General features: G+C 34.9%; 3 protein-coding genes across 6 annotated transcripts; 2 read left to right on the forward strand and 1 right to left on the reverse strand.

The window, feature by feature from the left end:
• Positions 1 to 468: 468 nt before the first annotated feature.
• LOC128673268 (uncharacterized protein) lies at positions 469 to 18,124 on the forward strand. Of its 2 annotated transcripts, XM_053751000.1 has the most exons (9): positions 469 to 712; positions 884 to 931; positions 11,402 to 11,492; positions 11,786 to 11,975; positions 12,649 to 12,830; positions 13,111 to 13,203; positions 13,419 to 13,582; positions 14,288 to 14,396; positions 14,845 to 18,124. In XM_053751000.1, the coding sequence occupies exons 1-9, from the start codon at positions 612 to 614 to the stop codon at positions 14,938 to 14,940; spliced, it is 1,074 nt and encodes a 357-aa protein (XP_053606975.1). In that variant the 5' UTR covers positions 469 to 611; the 3' UTR covers positions 14,941 to 18,124. The 2 variants fall into 2 exon arrangements, with proteins under 2 accessions (XP_053606975.1, XP_053606977.1); XM_053751002.1 differs by lacking the exon at positions 884 to 931.
• On the forward strand, positions 15,232 to 21,230 carry Tcs3 (Threonyl-carbamoyl synthesis 3). 3 transcript variants are annotated; one of them, XM_053751005.1, is made up of 6 exons: positions 15,232 to 15,366; positions 19,347 to 19,568; positions 19,796 to 19,946; positions 20,153 to 20,259; positions 20,615 to 20,781; positions 20,955 to 21,230. In XM_053751005.1, exons 1-6 carry the CDS (start codon positions 15,339 to 15,341, stop codon positions 21,195 to 21,197), a joined length of 918 nt encoding a protein of 305 aa, XP_053606980.1. In that variant the 5' UTR covers positions 15,232 to 15,338; the 3' UTR covers positions 21,198 to 21,230. The 3 variants fall into 3 exon arrangements, with proteins under 3 accessions (XP_053606980.1, XP_053606981.1, XP_053606979.1); XM_053751006.2 differs by lacking the exon at positions 15,232 to 15,366 and adding an exon at positions 18,269 to 19,216; XM_053751004.2 differs by lacking the exon at positions 15,232 to 15,366 and adding an exon at positions 18,269 to 19,189.
• LOC128673271 (uncharacterized protein) lies at positions 21,217 to 23,345 on the reverse strand. Its single transcript, XM_053751007.2, has 4 exons — positions 23,099 to 23,345; positions 22,919 to 23,022; positions 22,705 to 22,834; positions 21,217 to 22,569 (listed from the first exon to the last, which is right to left on the reverse strand). The coding sequence occupies exons 1-4, from the start codon at positions 23,198 to 23,200 to the stop codon at positions 22,519 to 22,521; spliced, it is 387 nt and encodes a 128-aa protein (XP_053606982.1). The 5' UTR covers positions 23,201 to 23,345; the 3' UTR covers positions 21,217 to 22,518.
• Between the last annotated feature and the right edge of the window lie 960 nt (positions 23,346 to 24,305).

The following is a 24,305-nucleotide window of genomic DNA, read 5'->3' on the forward strand; positions in this document are numbered from 1 at the left end:
TTATCATTTATCTTAATTTATTCATTACTACGAAAAATAAACAATGTTATTGGACAAATAAATAATTTGATAAATAACACATGGACTTCGTTAACGACTTTTAAGCCCTGATTTTAACAAATGACAATTCCTGATCGCTCAAGGAAAACCTCCTAGAAATTTTAAAACTTTCTCCAAAAAAGCAATTTTCATACAAAATTCAGGATCTCTACTATAATGTATATATTAGTAGGTATGAAATCTATAAACTAGGTAAGTCTCAAACTCATTTTCACAAGCCTTCAAAGATTTAATTAAAAATTAGAAGTCAAAAGTGTATTATAATTTTAATCCAAAACATTAACTTCCGATGAAATAATATTAAAAACAACAACAGCTGTTTGTGACGTTTTCCGCAACGAAGACCATGCCATGCGCACGTCCTACTTTTCATAAACAACATATCTCGCTCTTACACATTTGCATTGAATCGAACTCGCTCAAACAACGCAACACAACCTCGCCTTGCTCGCACGTCAAACTCGTCAAAGCCAGTTTTGCGTCGTTTGTGTTAACCCGTGCGGTGGCGACGCACCACTCGCGTTGTGAACTTTGTTGTGTTTTGTGTAAAAATGCCTTTTATTTCAAAAGATTGGAGATCACCAGGTGAAGAATGGGTTAAGACTCAAGAAGGCTGGGAGAAGAAAAAAGTGTTGGAGTGTACCGCTCAAAGGTAATGAGTTGCAAAACAAATAGTTCTTTGTTCGAGTGCGATTTAGCGCAACGAAATAACGTTACCTATAGGATACCAAACTAACGATCATAAAAATAGAATTTGCCCGTGATTGTTGTGTTTTTTGGAGTTTCTAGTTTGGAGTGTAACGCTTGGTTTTTGTTATTCCAGATATCCTGCAATAACTAACTATAATAACACAGAGAAGCAAGAAAAATGGTGAGTGTTTATTAGTTTTTGCCTTCACGTCGATCAGCTGTTTGTGTTGTTGCTTCCTTTGTATCTGTGTATTGATTTTCTTGTGCGCGTGTGAGTGACTTCTTCGCTTATATTCAGTTGGCAGATTTATTGTGTGTAATGTAACTATACTACCTATAATATACGAAACCACAGAAATCTGAAAATTATACTTAATAGGTAGTTATGTATCTACCTATTTATAAATAGTATGGAAGCAACTGACCACAGTCCTACAGTCTTTTCAATTTTATTAAAATATTTTGTCAAATAATTAGTAGGTACGTACTCATTTTAGAAATTTATCCCAACGTTTTTGCAAATCTATTATGTGGCCATTAAGAAACCATTGAATACACACTTGAAATTGTGGTATGGTATCTACATAGGTAATAGGTATCTCGATGTAGGCGCATATTATACAATACCCACTTCCAGTAATGTAGGTATGAAGAAGTTAATAATGGATCATTTACCTCTCTTTAATGTGAAATAAGTAAAAAGGGAAAAGGAAACAAATCAGAGTAAGGCTGGCGTGCCCTAAAAACCTAGTTCGCTCGCATTAAGATAAATTAATGAATGACTTCCGAATTGATTCGCTCAAGTAGAGTCCCCAAATATCGCACGAAATCGTAACCACAGGAAAACCAGAAATAAAAAAAACCTATAAACATAACTATTAGAGAAAGAACTTATAAATCTTCTCCTTAAATCAAAGCTGTGGAAGTAGGTACTAGGTATGTAATCTGTGATTAAAGATATTAATTTCCAGAAGAACAAAATTTTCAAGTTCTTTTTAATTAAGAAATTCTTGAGACATCTGGTACCTACCTAACCTTAGACGCAAGCTGAGGGGACAGTAAATATCATTATATTTACTGTCCCCTCAGCTTATGGGACATTCCCATAATCTCTTTGCTCCTTGAAGATGGTATTCATTTGAGACAAATCGACGAGTATTAAACCATTACCAACGATTTGGGATCGGCGCAATATGTCTTATAGACCCATATCAACAGTATATTATAAAGAGTACTACCAAACTTAATTCCAACACCTTCTCTATCTTCTTAATCATCCCTTAATCACCTTGTTTCGGCCAACCCCTTCTTCTTGTGTTAAAAATAAAATTCTTGACTTCAAACGAAATCAAAAAAATGCTAAGTACTAACAAACTTTTCGATCAATAACGTTTACTAAATTGTTGATTTGATCGCAAATTAGGCAGGCCTTCTTAGGCCTAAAAACTTACGTATCTAATTTTTGACGAAACCAATAGGAATAATATGAAATGTTCCAGGCAGTTATTCCAAATAGCTACTGAATGGTAAATGTCAAATATATAAGCCAAAACTAAATTTCTGAGCAAATGTAAATTTGTTTAGCCGTTATCTAGGTCAGGCTGAAATTACGAGGCGGGCTGGCTAGGGCTTTTTTATATATTATTAAAAGTAGCGCATGCTCGTGAGATGCTCCGTTCTTGAGATACTTATTATAGTTGCGATGAAAACATTGATATTGATAAAATATCTTTACTTATTAGAACACAATCGCCAAAAATTGTGTCATCTGAAGTTATTATAATTTGAAGCAGGGTTCTGAGTAGCCATCGAAGATCTTTCGGATCTGTGTTTGCTCCTGTTTATCTATAGTTTCTCGTGTCAATTTGTGTTCAATCAACAAAGCCTAGTCAAGTCAATAAAATTATGCTAACGTTTCATTTCAACAAGAAAACCTACATTTGAAAAATCATCAAGATACTACTATGAATTAACTTCGCCAGAATCGATGCCCTGCCTTCCCGATTGTAAAAATAATTTTATGTCCAGTTTAATTTAAAAAGGGGCGTGATAAAGATCAGGGTCTGAGGTTTTAGATTGTAATTTAATAATAATAAAATACTGATATCCGTACCCAACCCACACTAAGCACGATTTCTTTAATTACGCCTGACTCAGAGTTTAACAGGGGATATAAAAATGTTGACTGTCCAAGGCAATGATGGCTTTTTATAGGCCCTGCCGTTAGTGTTAAATTGGCCATGAATTTCAAGTCATACCGAGAAAGGGCTTGCTTGTCAGTCTGGTTTCCAGCAGAAGACAAGACACGCCAATCAGGATAAATTGGAATTATATACCCGAAAACAACACGTATATAAACGCACTCAAACATGAATTCGCTTTTATATAAATAAGATTATTATTAAATTATAAATGAGATATAATTGCTATTCTCAAGTAAATGGTTAATTAATTATGAAATAAAGACAAAAAACCGACCGCGCTCGAATATTTCGCGCGAAATGTTCGTGATAGAAATATTTAAACTGTGTTAATAATTTCAATAAACAATCATCATAGATCATGTCGCAGTTGTTAAAATAAATTGCTTTTTGAATCACGAAAATACCATATAGAGATTGCACAATTTAATATTAAATGTGTTTTATACACTCGGCTATAATATACAGATTCTGGTTTTCAAACAATTTTAGCTTTGTAAACAATTAGAATAGAAGGAATAGAGATAATAAGTTGTAGAGGAACGGATGAAATAGGAGAATGGAATAGATTGCTACTCTATATCAAAGACACTCCCTTTATTTTCATAACTTCTTTGAGTGAAATGGCAAGGGACAAACTATTTTAAGTCAGTCAATAAAAGGGCGATGTCTCCTGTTGGCAACACCTAGTGTTGATCAACCAATCTATCTTGTTGACCATCTTTGGTATTGCAATGGCAAAAAAAATTTGTTCGAATGGATTTGTTACACATGCCACACATGCTTTTTGATACCCGTCAACTGCGCCAGCGAATATACTCGTAATGTGATGAAAAATATCTGTAATCGAGCGGGAAATGAACCCGCGCCCCTGTCTATCTCGGACAGTGCACTATCCTGCTCGATTCCAGAATTTTTTCATCTATAATTTTCAAAAACGTAGTTCGTCTAAAATCCGTTTTTTTCACGTTTTTGAGATATTCTCATTTCTCACAGTACGTTAGTCTGTCAATAAACAGAAACATTTTGAAATTATTTGTTAGTTTTTTTATTCTAGTTTCAGTCAAAATGGCGAGCGAGAGCGGACAATCGCAATCAGTAATCATGCGCGATTTCTCAACTACTACGCATCCTGCTCCATTTGACCCTGACCTTTTTAATTATATTAAATGCTTATTATCAAAGTAACGCTTTGATGTAAAGGATTCTGTAGACGTACTGAAAATCCTTTCGAAGGTTTTCGTCTATCTCTTATATCCAGGTTTGACGCAATTCCACAGTGGTCAAAATTCATCAAAAAAAGGAAAACCGAGAATTAAAAATGAAATAAAAAGAGAAATAAAAACTTTTTCACCTTACAAAAATTTATTCATCGACTGTAAACTATAAATTATCACTGCAATCTCTTAATTGCCAACCTTTTGTTTGGTTGCCGTCCAAAGGTCGAAAGAGAGAGGAGTGGTCTAATTCATATACCAACAGACATCTATCGTGACGGCTGAAAATAATGATAAATGCACCGACCGATGTTTACCGTCGGTGGCGTGTGATGCCACCGTATAATGGAACCACTCAATATCGTGGATGTCATACGAGGCGACTAAGGGACACACAGGCAGCTGATAGAAAACAATAGCCAAGCCCAAAGATTTGCCGGGTTGCCGTCAGACAGGCGGTTGTAAAATCACAGCCGAATCTTCAAATATTTAAGAATATTTTTACGCTGACTGCCTTCTCGGCGTCACACCCCCGAACAGAACGGGAACATGCGGAGTTTAGTGAAAGATAACCTACGGTCTAAGGGCGAAAAAGAGCAACTGGCCGTCTAGTGGAACGTGCCTTTAACTGGGGCTGGCAGCTTGAGAATGAGGTCAGCAAAAATATTGTGGAATTGATTTTTACTAATGGTCGATTTTATAGTATCTTGTTTTGGTATTTATATGTAAGTGCTGTACTAATAGTGATATTTATTTACACAATGTTCAAATTGACAACATGCTGTGTAGTGGAGATTTGTTTTATTCGTCTTGCTCTGATAAATATAGTTATTTATCAATTCCTCACATTAACAATTAAATCGTCAACTAGGTGCGCCTGTCTCCGTTCTTGTATCTCTGTAGTTACTGGAACAAAATTTTAAACATTCAACAATTAATTTTTGAAAAAATAACGGGGAATAATCTAAATGTTTGTATGTAATCATGATACGGAGAGCACTAATTAGAATGTTCAATATTACTTTAGTCTAGAACTAATCTAAGTTTTCAATTAACCTTGCAAACTTCTTCTGATGAAACTATTCTGATGAACTTATATCCTTTTACGCTATGTAATTTTCTAACTCATTCAACTAAACTGGTTGAGATAAGTGTTTCAGTAGTACTGGTTGAGATAAGTAACGGTACGTAAAATGGTTGGACAAAATGAGGAAGAATATGAAGATAATAAAAGGGACAAGGGAAAATAATAAAATGAAGGCATTCTTGCTACGAGTACAAGTGCTCGTTATGTTACATAATTTTTATCTACTACATAATTTTTTATGTAGTAGATAGATTTTGACAGATGTTTACCATGAGCGCATATATCCCAGAATTTTGAAACACAGGGCTAGAACTCATGAATAACTATCTAAACGTCCACAGCTGCACAGGCCTTCCTTGTAAGATAAGGATGATATGGGCACCATTGCTCGGGTCCATTGCGGATTGGCGGGGTTTTAACGACTGCAAATACAACCGGGACCAACTTCATGATGCACCTTCCTAAGCACGGAGGATACAATCGCACAGAGTTAGCGCAGTAAGTTCTCAAGGTCGGTAATTTAATGGGTGACCAAAATGTATTATCGTGAGCTACACGAACTGCAAGATATAATTTAATTGATATAACATCCAGGCTCGTTACGATATAAATTATGCTTTGCTCTTTTGTTTCTTTTTGTTCTGTATCTAAATGTGGCCAATCCAAAGCGTTGTTTAAAATGTGACATTCCATTTAAAGAGCAGAGCAGCAGAACTATTTGATTTTCTAAAATTGGAACGAAATCGTTCGTATATGTCGGGGTGATTAAAGGTTGGTCGTTGGCCGGCCATCCTTGGCAAAAGGCCAGGAAGCCACCTCATGGCTGGTCTCCTTCTTGGCTGTCGGGACTACATAGCTGTCTATGGATGTTCTTTTTTCAAATCAAATTACTTCTATTGGCCGCATGACGCGAATATACGCAGGTAGCAGGTATCTAATTGTTTGTTGCAACACGTGTTTTTTCTAATGTGTTTCCACAGAATAATAAAGTTTTGTGTACTGCAATGATTTTTAGATCATTTTCTTGATTTAGGCGTCAAATACATTCAATTTTGAACTGGAAATCACAAATTTCCAAAAAAGAAACACTTTTGGTTAGAACACAGTAGACTCACGATAATAATCATTCATTAATAATAATCGTTCATTTAATTTGTAATATTAAAATGTATACAAATAAAGTAGACTGCACTCTTGCACCATGACCTTGTCACCTCGTTACAACGCGGATAGACTGCAAGTTCAACTTTTATTATTATTGATTCGGCCTTGCACCGACGCATTGTCATAACCTAGTTCTATTCCAATGCCTAGTAAATAAATGTGCGTAATAGACTTTCTACAATCGTTTATCTATGATAAATTATCATATTATCTGTTTATCTTCATCATTAAAAAGAAATGTGGGGATTTTCCTACAAATGAATAATTGATATTATAATTTTGTGCGCAGTTATTATTAAAGTCACCATTTATCTTACACCATTTATAATTTCAATAGTTACTTTATATTTCTACTTTACATTCGATAATGTAATGAAAACTTATTTTTGAATTATTGAAATCTATTTGAGTGTCATTTGTACACAAAATATGATCTCGTGTCAACTGCCAGCCATAAAGACTGGCGACGCAGTTGACGCAGCTGCACTAAACCACTGTTCCCAGTACCAGAAATTCATAATTAATCAGTCAAACATTGCTAAAACAATTTAATGGGACTTAATTAATTTATTTAAATGAATAAAATTTTCATTACAACACATTTTTCATATAATAAAAGCACATACAAATTTCAATATTGCTTCATGCAGCTAGTCATGAGTATTGCGCACGCGGCGACCTGGAATCACTTCACTTCAGGAACAGGTTTGAATATTACCACTGTAAATTGAAATTTATTTGTTGCTGCATAGAGATCTGATTCGAAAGGTCGATGTAAATTAGACGTTTGTGAATGTTCTGCCGCTCTATATTTAAATTTCGCTCTTATTTCGTAATTATGTGTTCCATTTATGAATGTTGTTTGTTTTGATGGCCAGCTGTTTCTGATTTTATCAAAAGTTTATCGTGTCTATGGTTTTTATTACCCACTTCTGCCCGGATAAGATATTGTGATTTTATTATTGTTTTGATAAGAATATAGATCTGTTTTACAAATATTGTCATTGCGACTATTGACTAATGCTAAAAATATTTATTGCACAATTTTCAAAACACTGTCGTCTTTTCCCAACTATGTGAGGAAAGTCAACAAAAGATAGATATTTCTATCAATGCCTATACCTATTTCTTTAGCATAAATAATATCTGCTATAATAAATACTATACTTAGTGTTATTAACAAAGAAAATTATAATATTCCTGGGTACAAATTGGGCGGATATCTATAAATAGGGATTGTCACTTTCACTCGTAATACAGCGGCAATTAAAATCGCATTAACAAGGCAGAGTGCGGCTTCTGAATCGCTTAATGGCGGTCGAATGATGAAGTGTTTGAACAAATATTTTTATTGTCACAAACCAAACGTGATTTTCTATAGATTGCAAGAAATACCTAGAGCATGCAAGTGATGATTTTACGATTGGTGATTTTACGAACTACTACTACAACCAATCGAAAATCCATCGCTTGTATGCTGTAAAGAAAATTCTTACACAAAATGCCCAATGTATGAAACTTCCAAAAGAAATAAACAGCGAAAGAAAAACGAAAAATTTCGTCTTTCCATACTTACTAAATCCGAACAGCTAGATCTGTCAAACTGTATGCGAGACCGAAAAATGTTTGTCATTTTTTGACATAGTTTTGTTTGGATATTGACTCAGATTCAACATCCGTATACACACAACATTTTTGCAGTGTAAAAAATCTTGACTTAAAGGCTAGTAATCTTTATTATACTGTGCTGAAAGTATTGCATGCATGTGCTATAGATCAGGTATGGGTACAACGAATGTGTTAGCAGACAGAGATGCACTTTGCGAACCCGTGTCAACGACCTTCTCAACTATTGCACATATTAAACTCACCAGTCTTACTTGATACCCTTCCCCCTCGGAGATTCATACATACGTTTTCATCAAAGGGGAGCTCAAGGGGGTCTACATGGGTCTACTGTGACTGGCCGGTTCCGTAGCAAGACGTTGAGAAACGTCATTGAAAATGCAAGAGATTGCGATGAGTCACTGTTACATTGGCTATTTGTTAATGGGCAGGTTAATAATCTCGAAACCAACTTATATGTAAAACGATCTTTCAAATGGCCATTATGAGGGTCATTAGTATGCAAAATATAAAGAGTTACGTAATTCTGAATACTACAGGCGTAACAACCTCTGTATGCATACACAGAGAAATGGATAATCATTATTCGTTTTAATTTCGAAATAACACTCAATTTTGCTTTTCGAATTATGTTGTTCAAAAAAGCCGTAGGGATTTGCCATTTAGATATGTTTACCTAGGTAATTATGCATTCAATATTTTTTTTTCAAAATAATTGGCTGGAAAGATCGAAAGAAGAGGCAGAATAAGTTTCAACTTACGTATTTGAAATTAAAAGTAATATGCACGGCGCTGTTTTTTTCTACAAAATATGACGACATCGTAATGTTTCACACACAGAAAAGACAAAAAATCAGTCTATCAGTCCAATTCGGCGAATTACGTAAAACTTTCTAGCAAAACGTTGCTCCTATTATTATGGCATCGCCATTACGGACACGATAAGACACGCTCTATGGCGGGCCATAGAGTGAAATATAATGGCGGGAAAGGGATATGAAAAGAAAGCAACTAATGGATATAAAATGTACATTACAAATTATTCATTTGGAACTCTTGCGCAATGAAAAATGAGTTTCTATAAATAAATACTGAAATAAACAAAATCTTGATGCATTGGAAACAATTTCGAAAAAGTAATTTATATGGCTTTGGCTCCCTCTGGATAAGTTGTTGTAAAATTAGTGGTGTGGATATATCAGGTTATATTCTACCCCTGTGCCAAATTCCAAATTTCTCCAGTCGTATTTGCGTAATCAATCACCACAGCAAACATCCTCACACATAGTCATCCTTACTTTATTTTCAACAATATTAATATTATCGATTTTGCGAACATCCAGACAACTTTTACGTAGGATTTTAGCGTCTCCTTCACTTTGTATTGTAATCGTTCACATAACAACAGTAATTTAAAGTTATTTCCATCCTTGCTTGAGAAATAGAAAGACCTTGTATGAATTTAAAAAAACTGTATTTTTTTCGCCTTTGAACTATTTCTTCTAACCACAGACACCCTGTAATCTTGCTTCAAGTATAGATAAGTACAGAAAGAAATCATAAAATATTTGAATTCCTTATACTACCACTACTAATCAATCCTTAAAAATGTACTATGAAGAATTATATAATTAGTATTAAGAAAAATAGAATAGACAATAACACGATGTAAAATAGGTAATTTTACAGTTAAATTATTATGTTGTTGGAGTAAAAATATACGCTTTGCCAGTGAATCTACTCAGAAAATTATTCGAGCGAGATTCACTCTGGAAAACATACAATCCATACTAAAATACTGTAATATTACAAAGAGAAAAGTTTTGTATTTCATGTTTTGTTTTGTATTAGTTTGTATTGAATAAACTCGAAAACAAATCCTTATAACCCGGTAAATCTCGGAAATTGTTATGTTAATAAAAAATAAATTAATATGATCTTTACCTACCTTTAGTTAAAAAATATTAACAAAGAATTATGTCAAAGACTAGGTACCTGCTGAATCCAAAATAGATAGACCACAGATAAAAGAAAAATATAGATCCATTTTTCTTTTTTTCAATATACGGCCAGGGCGAATTCGAACGAGTTTTAATAAAATAGGTCGCGGGTATCTAGCGACCTCTTTTCCACCGGTATGTAGGTATTTTCGATTTTCCGTGGCTATATTGGGTGGCTAGGCCATCCAGTTTTACGGTCTGATTATCTGCTCTGTGTGGAGTTTCTGGACGGAAGTATTTTAAGGTATAATTAGATTAATATTGTACTATGTAGTTGTTATTTGAGAGTCCATTACATTTTCTCCCATTTCCTTTAGTCCAATATCATTCTTCTATTTCATTGTTGCGGGCTTCCACAAGTACATATTTTTATTTTACAAGCTTTTATTTCGTTTCACCTGTTATGTTGTGATGATTGTCTGTCTGTAATCAAATCTTGCAAGGTTAATGTCACCTATGTATTCTCGTCACTCATCTCGTCGTAACTCTCGTCGTCTCTCACCTATGTATTGTATTCTCACCACGGACATTTGTCCTACTGATACCATACTCGTTGTAGTTTTGAAGGCTCATTGTGAAGTGGTGGGTATGCCGTGTGCATTTTCAATGAAAGTGTGAAATCAGCAGACACCATAGACACAATCAACCCGAGAGCTAATTGCGTTCAGCTAGGATGGGCTGCGTTCTTGTGAAAGCGACATTTCCGTCCGATTATCCATCGAGAGCGCCCTTTGAGATGTAGCTTTCCCTGTAATTATGATGGGCGCCAAGCGTGTGGGGTCATAGAGCCGGTTCCAGGGACAGGCGCATAATATGTATTATGTGATCAAGTGCTGATGAAAGGATATATATATATATATATATATATATATGTTTCAGTATACCTTTTGACCATGTACTTTATTGTGTACTTACATTGTTATATTACTGATAAAAAATTATACATAAATTTATATTTAAAAAATGGTAAGCCCTTCTGGCATAATAGGGACCAACACTGTTTGAATGAGTTTCTTTCGGCATTTCTTCTCAGCAGTGGTCGTTCCGAAATGCTAGTAGTTTGTAGCTTTGGTAAATGTCATTTAATTTAGAATATGACGTATAGCAGGCATTACCATGATGTCATTTTTGTTTCTAGGACTCTCCTTCAACTACTTTCCATATTTTATTACAATCTATCTTTATTTAAAGAAACTAGACCAAAAATGCATAAAAGAAAAACTTTTAGTGCATCATATTATTAGAAGTACGCACATTCTTAGGTACGTGATGAGTACGCGTATCCCAATGTTCACTGCTGTGCTAGCCAGAATACTTGAACTGAACGAATTCTCAAACAGCAACACCTCTTTCCAGGAACCAAGAGGGCGAAGATGGTGTTAAATCAAACGACCCGACCGCAAGGGTGCCCCCACACTGCCACATCACCATCAAATGCACTAGAGAAGTAAGTACACGAGTTTAGCACGGCCTGGCACGAATTTTTCCAAAGTCAAAATGTGCATGGAAAAATGATAAGCAGTTAATTTTACGAACGCTATACAGAACATATATGGTGATGTGATGTATTATTAAGGGCTGTACGTTTTTCATGTTTTGTGACAACCCTGACTGCACTATCAACCCCGGCGGCTGTTTCTCGTTCAGTAACGCCGTCGAACAACTGCACGAAACTCATTAAACCATGGCCCTATATCGGGTAGGAATATTAAGTTACTTATTTCATCTGCTAATACCCAGATTGCTGGCTTCAACGGCCTATCAGAAGCGGTCAGACGGCTTGACTTCTCGTCGGCAGTCCGAGATGTGAGACGGTTTAATTATATCTGCGCGTTGTTGGAGCTACTGCTGGGAGGACAGCGACTTACGCATCTGCCTGGCGCTGCGCAGAAACTGCTGCTGTCCATGCTTGAGCAGTTAGCAGACCAAGGTATTGTTGTTAGCTACTATGTGACTATGCCCAAGCTAGTATAAGATCACTCAATATCCTCCCGTGGAAATTGTACAAGGCGACGACTGAGGGAAACATAACTTGCCTTGCCTTCACTTCTTTTTTTAACCCCGACGCAAAATATTAGTTTGACTGCTATCGCGTATCTGTCTGTGTATGTACATGGCACCGTAGCTCATCAGGATGCGGTTTTTTTTATTTGATAGCTAATTTTAGATGTGTATCTAAGAACCACCGCATAAAAATTAGAAAATAAATGAAACATTTCAACAAATTCGGTTCAGCCGTTCAAAAGTTGTAGCGAAATGAATATTGAAAGTCGGAGGTTTTTTAATTTGTCTAACAAATAAACTTGTTTGAGCTATGCATGTGCGAAAAGCATGTTCGTAAGAAAGTAATATACGCAGATTTTTTTTTTACATTTTGCTCTATGGCCAGACATTGGTGGACCGCCAGAGTGGTAATTAAACACAGGCCTTTATCCATTTCTCAAACTGATCGATAAATCATCAACTAAGTATACCTATATGTTTCATCGTGTTGCGATTAAGTTTTCCTTTACCGGACCTAAACCATGACTAAGCATTTATCACTAGAGCCATACTAACATTTTGTCTGTAGGGGTGATTGGATCGACTATGCTTTTTCACAGTGGCAACATCGAAACAGAACCTGAACGCGTTACGCGCGCTGATAGTGGCGCTGTCAGCGTTGCGTGAGGCGGAGCGCCGCGCGTGCTGGGGGCGCCCGCTCGGCTCGCGCGCGCTGTGGGGGCACCACGACCACGCCATCGCCAGGATTCATGACATAGCTAACAGCATAAGGATTCAAGAGGTAACTATACTGCTAAGTACCTATATCTTATGTCATTAGGTATTTTTATGTAGTTTCACAAGAAAGGTAACTTATGTTCCTACATAAGTTACCTTTATATATATAAGTCTTAGTGGCAAGTAGTCGCATAATATACTAGAAAACTAAATAGTTAACGAGTGTGCAGATGTCCTTTCGATGGTTTCTCGAAGTTTAAACACTTCAGTGTACTAAGTTTTTATCTTATACAGCCATGCTATGTCATTTGTCTTCATAATAATTATTATTTGTTCCTCCACAGCCCGGCCCAGAAGTAGTGCCTAAACTTCACGATCTGCCTGAAGAGTGTATCAGGGAGATTTTACTGAGGATATCGGATCACAGGGATTTAGATGTAAGTACCAACATGCACAACCACATCAACCTACCCAAATTAATTGCAAACTCGTCGTTATTACCGCGCCATAGAGATTAATACAGGGGTAACTTAATGTGCCGTCGACTGTACCACCTATATTCTTTATAAAGACGCAGTTGTCGTAATAAATATTTTTGAGTTTTTACCAAAGTCAATTTGAGCGCGTACATCGTTTGTTATCTATATCCCAGTCCGCGGCGTCAGCGTGGAACGTGATGTCGTCGGTGTGTTCGGAGCAGAGAGTGTGGCGGGAGCTGGTGTCCTTCCACTTCTCGCGGCAGCAGTGCGACCATGTCCTCAAGGACAAGGACGAGAAGGATGTCGACTGGAAGAAAACTTTCCACCAGCTTAGGAAGTAAGTGATTTTTCAATTTTCTTGGAGGAAACGTGTAGGAGTAGTGAAATTCCTAGATGTAAAACAAGGATATTGATCGGAGGAAGACTTTGCATCAGCTTAAAAAGTGAGTAATTTTGAAGTTTTCTTAAAGGTAAAGTGTGGCTGCAGTGGGAATTCTAGACGAAGAACAAGGGATAGAACGAAATGGATATTTATTGGAAGGCTTTCCATAAGATTAGAGATTGAGTGGTTTTTATACCTAATTTGCTATAAAAAAAGGGTTGTTCAAAGAATGAAGTGTGACATAATGTTAGTACATACTAGAAGGATATGTGTCATCTGTGGAGTTAGTATGAGATTACGTGAGTACGTTATTGTATCGAAAACATCAAAATATATACGTTCTGCTCACTTTCCATGTACATTGCAAAAAAACATATGCTAATTCTTCAATTTAGTATGAGTTTTTTTGCAATGAAAACTCGTATATTTTGTAAGACAAATGCAATGATAATTTTATAGTGTAGCCAATAGCAGTACTGTCATTGCGGGTATAAAGCAGCTATATATATACGCACGTCCCGGCTTCGCTCGTGTAATGAAAAAAAAAAAAACAGAATACATCCGTTGCGTAGTCTTAAAGATCCAAGTATACTTAAGGACGGATAGACACCGGGAAGCGACTTCGATTTATACTATGTATATTATTGACATTGTCGTCAGGCTGTACGGCCTGCGCGAGGAGGCGCAGTTCGCGGAGACGCTGTCGCTGTGTCGGCACTGCAAGTGCTTGTTCTGGCGCTCGCTCGGCCATCCCTGCATCGCCGACCAGGTACCCCGCGTTACACTAGAGCCACTCCACTTTTTCTTATCGAGTGTGTTTTGTCCGATTTTATTCAATCGCCTAAACATGACTTCTACGAATACCTACTGCTTACTATGTGCAGGTTTCCTCACGATGTTTTCCTTCACGGGAAGCAAGCGGTGGTCTATGAAAACTTATTGCCATTTTCCACGGCCGTTCTTTCGTGGTACGATTTCTTCATTGAAACCAAATTTAATCTATTTATACAGCGGGAGAAGTTTGTTGCGCCGCTTCTTCTTCACCTGCACTTTGGAAGTCGGCGGTAGACTTAGTTTTTAGTAAATTTTTGACATCCATAAGTGATGAAAAACATCCTAAGTTATTTATAAATTGAATACATAAAGAAATTATACTCTATTGAAGATCCACAGTGTTGTCCAAAAATGGATTGATGGCATGCCTCTCGATTTTTTAGTGCCCCGAGTACCGCGAGCGGCTGAAGGAGGCGGGCGGGCCACTGCCGCCGCACCCCGTGCCGCCCGCGGCCTTCCTCAAGTTCTTCTCGCTCTAACTGCACTCCGCCACACCGCCACTCCGCCACACCGCCACACCGCCACACCGCCACACCGCCACTCCGCCACACCGCCACACCGCCACACCGCCACACCGCCACTCCGCCACACCGCCACACCGCCACACCGCCACACCGCCACACCGCCACTCCGCCACACCGCCACACCGCCACACCGCCACACCGCCACACCGCCACTCCGCCACACCGCCACACCGCCACACCGCCACACCGCACAGCCAAAGGAAATACTCGTACACTTCTAAAATCATCTCCATAGAACAGGATTACGATGACAGCTCGTCGGCCAATCACGAAAAGGAACGGAGTTCAATGTATTCAATTGGTCATGGAACTGTCAGTAGCCAAGTAAACAGTTGCAAGAAAATTGGAATGGTATGCCCCGTACGGCCTTTCCGAGGATAGGTATATTAATTAATTTTTATTATATATATTATTAATTATATTTTTTAATTGACAATTATTAAGTCATTAATGACATTTCATTAAAATAGCTCCTTGTACAGGTTGTAGGGGAGTATATCCATCTAATACTGCCAAATAAAAGGAAAGTTTTGATTGCTTTATTAGTATGCCACGAGTCTCAACAGAAAAACCGACAGTCCGCATCAAACTAATCTTATAAAGAATAATGTTGACTGATATGAATTTGATTTTTTTTCAGAAGTTAACATATGAGAAAACATCATTCTTTTAAGTTGTATATTTGCAAAAGCCTATTATATAAACGTCTGATTTTATTAAGTACATATATTGGGTGTGTATTAATTTTTAATTTCAACATAGATATTTTGATCACAGCTTATAAAAATAAACAACTGTACAATATTTGCAAAACGCTAATTACCTCCAGTCCAGTTTTTTTTTTTTTCATTTAAAGTGTGGCTTAAAATAAATGAGCGTGTAGATCGAAAACGACTGATAACGATCTCAGGCATACTGGCCTATAATACATTTACTTACGTATATATTCAAATGTGTATAATTTAAAAAGAAAATAAATTTATAGGAAAAAAAAATGTTCTCTGTAAAAATTATTGTACCAACCAGTGATTTGAGAATTTAAAAGAACTTTTCATTTACAGTATTTTTATATACAAGTAAAGTTTTTTTTCTAAACTATAGTTTTAAGAAACTAACTCCTTAGTGTAAGGTTTGTTTCATCCATATATTTGTTTGCGCAACCACTAATATGCTTAAATCATACATAATAATGCTTTAAGAGGACTTGTGATATTACCCAAATATATAATAAAGTGTGTTGTGTTTGTATTGTTCATCGGTGTTGTTTGTTACGTTTTAATAAATAATTTATATAAATCTAACTGTTTTCTAATCCAGCATAATATTTCAAATTATTTTGTTTTTATTCTCTGTGGCACTTCCTATTAGAAGAAAAAATGTTTTATTTATTTTTTCAAAAAGCCATGGAGGAGGCATAAGAATCATTTCATTTATACCTATTATTGTTGTGTGCAATCAATGTTTCAAAGGCGCGGTATTTAGTCAAATAAGTATTATTATAATAAACAGGTGTTTTTAAGTGGTTCTCATGCTTCACTAAATATGAAACTAAATAAAAATATGAATGTACCCTAGATTAGTTAAGTCTATTTTAGATTCATTGTAAAAGCTAACTCATAATCCCTGCTGATTTTTCTTTTTCTTTCTGCATAGATCAAATGTGAAATAACTAGCTTGTCATGACAAAAAAAAATTGTAGCTGATAGATTAAAAATATAATGTGTACTTTCATGTTACATCTGCAAGTCGAGTAGACAATTAACATAAGAGTAAATTTGACTAAATTTAATGTTCTAGTTAAGATAAAGCAATATTTTACTACAATTTCATGAACTCATAAATAAAGAGAGTAGCTGTAAGGACTTGAAGCTTATTTTAAAAGGCTGATAACTGTTTTTCTTCTGTAATTTCAGTTTTATGAAAAAATATCAGTGTTCAGTGTTGATAAGATGTTCCATGAAACGGTCCAAAAATGTTATTGGTAAGGTATTTTGTTAGGCCTAATTGAATTTCCGCTATCCGTCACAATGTGAAGTGTAGTCTACTGTATGTAGATTTTCCTTATGTAGGCTCATTGATAAGTTTTAATTAAATTATTGCCTACATATGAAAAGGGAGTAATATTTTGTTATTAGAAAAATATCTCAAACATTATTTTAAATATAAATTACATATTTAACTTCAGTGTAAAAGGTTCTCTAAAATTCATTTTGATTTTTAAAATTATCTAAATTCAAAAAATGTTGTATAACTGTGTTAAAACATTTGTTTTTGAATACTTGCAAAGTATTTTTGTTTGAACAAGTTGAAAAATGTTAATGTTCATGATATTTTCGTTACAAATTTAATTGTCAGCAAAAAGTTCACTGTAATCTGTAGTGTAGTTGTTGATATTGTGATATTTTAAGATAAAATTTAATATAAGAGTTTGAAGTCCCAAGAATCTAACCCTTTAGTGTAGATAATTTGAAATCACAATTGGTTTAAAAAAAGTGATTTAAATTTACATTGTTTAATATAGATTGTTTACATTGTTTAATTCCTCCATTAGACAATAGAGATTCCCACTGTCAACAAACAGTCAAAATGTCAATACACTTCTGGTCAAATAGTTCCAGTAGCCAATGTGAAAGTATGACAAACTGTTTTCTAAAAGCATCCCATCTCATTTCTGTCACCTATGCTTCATCACATGATCTAAATTATCTGGAGGAAATCATCTCCACATAATTTAGATCATCTTCAGCTCCAACCAAACTACAAGGGCCTTTCCTTGGAGTTGCAAGTGGCAAGATCCAATCCAAAATGTCTTATATGCCCCGAAAGTTCAAGCTGTATGATAATTCAATGTTTTGATTTTAACAACATTCGAGTAAAAAAGCAATGATGGCAGCATAGACAACACTAATCGATTTTTTAAAATTCTTGACAACAAATGCAACTTCGAAGGCAGTCTTGTTGCTTCTTGGAAATCATCAGACTTATGAATTCATAGAAATGCAGCTTAATTTACTCACTTTGAGTAATTTTAGTTAGTCTGTGATTGGTTGTTTGTAAAAGGAATTGTTTTTGTGTTCTCTCTATATTATGGTACCTACTTTATATGGTATTTTGAAAATAAAGTTATTTTGAATACAAACTGATTTTAAAATTATACTGTGTTGAAAGGATGAAAATATAAAAATTAAACAACGAATACAATAAATAAGTAGGAATATATTTAAAATACATTACAGGGCCAAAAAGTGTGCACCCTTTCGTATACCCTAACCAGGGTTTTACATTGCGCATTTACCTACATCATAAAACTAATCACGAAATTACTCCAAAACATGTATTTTCCAATTAAAAATACATGACAAATCATTTTTCATTCAATACAATGCATATAAAATTGAATTCTTGCTGTGTTCAGTTAGTTTTTATTTATATGATCGTATTTTTGCTTACATTACGATAAAATAAATACGTTCTTTCCATATTATTACAGGCTTAATGCCAATCATGCCAGTTCACTTTTCATTTTCTCACAATGTCGCACTAAATCCTTCAATTTGTATACTAGATCTTGAAGCTGTTGACTTCCACAGGTAAATCTGACATCATTACCACCCTCAGTGTTCAGGATTATTGTGTAAATCAAGTTATCAGAGCCAACACCCGGAGTATTTGTTGCAACTTCTAATTTCCACTCGACATCTATTATTTTAGGTAATACGCTAAACTCCAAGGCTTTATTGGGCTCCATGTTTTCAAATTTATTCAACTTAAGTTTGACATGGTTTTTAATTGAATAAGATGAAACAAATGGAAATAACAGCAATACTTCTGTGATAACACCATCACCACCCACATCAATAAAATTAGAATACAACAACAAAATTATTCTACTTACAACGTCATAGAAAACGCAATGACAGTGACATGTAGTGAACGAACGAACCATAAACAAGTTTATTTTGCGCTTTTTTCAAGTTATTTTTACTGTCAAATCAAAATTGAGTTTTCTTTTTACAATATCTACCTAGGTAGAGGTACAAAAAGTTGTAAACACGAGAGGCATTCGGTATTATTGGTTATTCTATTATAATGGTAATAGCTCTTGGAATTGAAGGCAGTGCCAATAAGCTTGGCGTTGGCATAGTGAAGGATGGAGAAATTCTTGCTAATTGCAGAAGAACATACATTACTCCGCCTGGCGAAGGTTAGCCACTTTTGATCTGACAGAATGGTATCTCTATCACTTAGAACAATATTTATAGCTTCGGTGCTCACTAATTAATTTTATAAATAAACAATAAAGTCATTTCCATTCAAGAAAAGCACTACGTAAATAGGTATGTGCCTTCATAAATTTTCAGGATTTTTACCAAGAGAAACAGCTGAACATCATCAGGAACATATTCACGAAGTTTTACAGGAAGCTATGAAGGAATCGGGACTGAGACCACAAGATGTAGATGTAATTTGCTACACAAAAGGGCCTGGGATGGGAGCCCCACTCATGGTTGGTGCTATAGTTGCAAGGACACTTGCAAAGTTGTGGAAAAAGCCTATTTTAGGAGTCAATCATTGTATTGGACGTATCCTTTTTACTGAATTGTTTTTATATGATCTTTTTAGAAGTGCATTAGTACATTACAATAGTATTGAAACCACAGTCAAGTTTTAAAATTAAACTTTATTATTTTTATATTCATTCTTTTCAAATTCATTAATAGGTAAATTATTTTATTTAAAGGAGATTTGGTGTGTCGTCTCTAGGGTGGTAATATTTAGAACAGACAAATAATCCTTAAAGAAAACACAGATATAGAAATGGGCAGATTAATAACAAAAGCGAACAACCCCACTGTTCTTTATGTAAGTGGTGGCAACACACAGATCATAGCATATTCCAGGCAGAGGTACAGGATATTTGGAGAAACCATAGATATTGCCATCGGAAACTGCCTAGACAGGTAACATATACTTATATAATAGTAATATTGCCGTACCCTTTAAACTGTAAGGAAATTAATATGTTATTTGAGATAATCATAAGTTTTTACAAAAATGCATAGAATTAACATGATAAAAATTGATTTTTGTTTCTCTTAAATTTCAACTTTTTCACTCTTGTGCTAAGCCAAGGCATTGTCTTATGTATTATCTAAATTATCCTCAGGTTTGCTAGAGTCCTGAAACTATCCAATGCCCCTAGTCCAGGATACAATATTGAACAAGCTGCTAAAACGGGAAAGAAATATTTGTATCTTCCTTATTGTGTTAAGGGTTAGTATTATATTCTACTTTTTCATGCATTTCATTTGAATGAAAAATCTTTAACAGATAACAACAGCCTACATGTTCAACTCATGAAACTTGTTTGGATATGTTGCCACATATTGATCAGTAAATATTAAAACTATATATTTATATTATATACACCATAATAATATATATTATAGCTATTTTTTATTGATAGTCACAACTATACCTCTGGACTAGTATGTATGTAAAAGAAAAGTATTTCTAAAATTATTTTGATAGAAACATGCCAGAAGTTTGTAACTTTTCGAGACGACTTTAAACAACTTTAATTTCAAACATTCTTATATGCATAAAAATCATCATATTTTAATTTCAGGAATGGATGTAAGCTTCTCTGGCATACTATCATACATGGAAGACAAGATCGATGAGCTGCTGAAGGAGTACACACCAGATGACTTGTGTTTCTCCCTGCAAGAAACAGTATTTGCCATGTTGGTTGAGATCACGGAGAGGGCTATGGCACATTGTGGTTCTGATGAGGTAGATTGAATCGGCAATTAGAAAAAGGCAAAATTTGTTATTCAGTCTCAGTCTCTATCATGGTCAAGCCTTGAAGGAGAGAGATATATATATATATATATGTAAAGGGGGCCACAAAACTAAGACAGGAGTCAGAGACATTATGTATGTGTCTGATTGAATTTGTATTCCAGGTATTACTAGTAGGCGGCGTCGGATGCAACGAGCGCCTTCAGGAAATGATGGCTGTGATGTGCGCAGAGCGGGGCTCCAAAATATTCGCCACAGACGAGCGATTTTGTATCGATAATGGCGTCATGATCGCCCATGCTGGCGCGGTCGCCTTCGAATCCGGCACCAGAATGGACTTCAAAGACACCACAATCACACAGAGATATAGAACCGACGATGTCTTAGTCACTTGGAGAGATGACTAGTTTTTAATAAAAAAACTTGTAAAGTTATAAAAACTTTTTATTTCATTCGTTCTTTGTTCAAGGTCCAAACTCAGGGCTGTTTATGCAACTAATAATATTAAAAACGAGATTAAGATATGGTCATACTAATCATTTCCACCGTCGTCGATTCTTCAATAAAATATTTCAAAAACTTATTTTGAATCTAGTCATTTATTTTTATGTTAAGACTATTTTAAACGGAGAAAATATTTGGTAAAATTTGTTTGACCATACTATTATTTTTTGCAAGTATATAAATAAAACATTCCATTTATTGATTTTAAGTATTCAACACTACAGTATTAAACACAATTCAATAAAACTTAACAATTAACATATTTTGCATAAATTCTACTTAATTAAAAATAACTAGGGAATCAAATGTTTCCATCACCAAAAATATTTTATGCATTAAACAATACCTTTTAACTTTCGAAAAAAACGATATATAAGGTAACTTTTTGAATAATATACATAAACACTATGCAAAAAATCAGATTTAATGGAAATTATCTAATGAAATTAAAACGGCAATGTATTTATAGAAAGTAAAAATTATTTAAAGCATAATTTCAAACGATGTATGTAGCGTGATCATTGAAAACAATTTAATTCCTTGTGACTATGGAAAAGCAATCAATGTAAAAATATACGGCAAATCACTTGGTGTACCACTGAATGTATACCACATGTGTATAATACTTTCTAGCATACATTTTGTACAGTAATAAATGCTGTAACTATAACCACACTCTTACTTCTAGAGACATATAAAGGCCCATGCACAAAAAAAACATATTCAGCGTACAGAAAAATTGTATGAAACAATAACACCCATTATGTATGTACATGGGCATTCTTATTTCAGCAAACATAAATTCCATACAACACTACAACAAAAGTGCTGCAAAGCAATGTTGTGTGCACAAGCCTTACATGGCATAACCCAACAAAAGGACATTACATAAATATTTTTTAAAATAAGTTTCAACAGAGTTGGCACAAAAATACTTTGTGCTTTGTTTATTTTTACTGCTTTTAAATATTTGTTTTCCAAGTTAGATCCACTTGATTTAGTCAAATGTAGTATAATGTTATGGTCATAATTAAATAATGGGATTATTAAGCACTCCTCAAAAGAGGGTTGACAGAGCCAACAGGATGAAAATAACAAAAAGATTTAACACGGAGGATTTGCCATGTCATAAATATTAAACTAGAAAGTCCCCATCATTTAATACTAGCTCACTCTCTCTTGGCAGTTCTAAGCTGTATTTTATACTCCTGTTACTTATTCCTCTCATAAACTATTGCTCCCATGTAGACCTGTGTATACAATGATCCATGTGACCTGAAATCATAAACATAAAAGCATCATACCTACACAGCTCTATAAGAAAACTATATCTTAACCGAGTTTAGCCTTTGATGAAAAAGCATTTGACTTTTTCAATATATGAACATAAGTTTAAATAATGTTTCTTACTAAAAATCCTGCAAAAGAAGTCATGAATCCTTCCTTAGTGATCTCCCACATGCCTCCAAACTCTTCCTCGTCAACATTTTGATAATTATTCACATAAAAGTATATTACTGCAGCATTCACAACTACAAATCTGAAAATTAACAGAATATAAACATGTAAATACCTTTAACATTCTTGATTATGTACTCTATTTAATATATGAGAAGATTCTTACAGTAATAAACCAAGGAATCCTTTAAGTGGTAATAAACCCCAACACAGTCCCAAAATTATGCCAATTGCTTGTCTCATCCAGTAGACAACATCCAGAAACTCTTCCTAAAATTAAATACATGATTAATATCCAAATTGTGCAATATACAGATTTAAATGGAAATATTTTCTTAAATTTAACCTTGTCTGGCCAATCGGTTTTGGTTGAGAAAGCCTTCGTCCATAACGATTCCTTGCTCTTATTTTTGTTGGCACCGTCCGGAGATCTACTCTTAGACGACATATTTACACGAAATCTATTTCATTAATTTATAAATCTATCATTCGTATCGTTAATTAATGTAATCAATAAATAACCTCCAATCAAATATTTTGCACACGTCACTGTGACATTTCAGTTTTATATAGCAAGTGTTGCCATGTCATACATATTGCTACCGTTTTCTTGTAATTTTACAATAGAGCATATTACGCAAAGCTCAGCGCAGATGGCGCTACTGGTACAACTAAGGTACACAAACATTGCCAATGGAGGAAAAAAGCGCCTATTTTCAATATTGTTGCAGATTTACGACCAAAACTACCTTCTACGCAATCGTGGTGCGGATTTAAAGGAAAAAGGAAGGATTTAGTGGATTATCCTGAAAATAATAACACTATTTTAGGTTATGTTCTGCATTATTTGGTCAACTGTGGTCATAAACTTATATAAACTTGATTTTGACTGCAGATCTTACCTGTATGAAGTCCATATTTTAAATCACGTGTGAAATGTTCCGACCTTCTTTTCGACCGTTTACAGGCTCGAAAATTTAAAGCGTGAGGCGTATCCCATAGTTTTAAAAGCTTTTTATCTTTTGGAAAACGAATTTTCCCAATATTTCGGCACGAGAATATGCTACATTGTTGTATATTTTCACAAACGAATGCTTACATAATGAAAGGATTAATAAAATACTCTAAAATAAACGTTATAATCGACATAGCAAAAGGCGGTAAAGCTTTTGTGTACCTAACATACAGTGCTGTAGGTACTCTGGTAGGATAAATGTGCAGTAATATTCCCTATTTCATTCTCGTAGAAATTTAAAAAACAAGATTGGATAGAGTGCAGCCAAAATGTCTGCGTACAATCACTGGCTCAATGAAGTCGGCCCCAGCCTTAGCCTTTCTTTAACTTCCTCTCGAGAAATTTTATACAAATGTCATCTTGATGGCATTGAAGTTGCGCTGGCCTGGATCAGGTCACGCTGGTATTTTTAGGAAACGAAACAGTAGACAGCCTTGCTAAACAGGCAATCTATTTGGGTTCAGAAAAATATAATACTGCCTCACTTGAGACCTTAAGCAAACTGCACAAAATACTTTTAACGAAAATAATAAAGCTA

Source organism: Plodia interpunctella, chromosome 10 (genome assembly GCF_027563975.2).
Source record: "Plodia interpunctella isolate USDA-ARS_2022_Savannah chromosome 10, ilPloInte3.2, whole genome shotgun sequence".
Taxonomy (NCBI): domain Eukaryota; kingdom Metazoa; phylum Arthropoda; class Insecta; order Lepidoptera; family Pyralidae; genus Plodia; species Plodia interpunctella.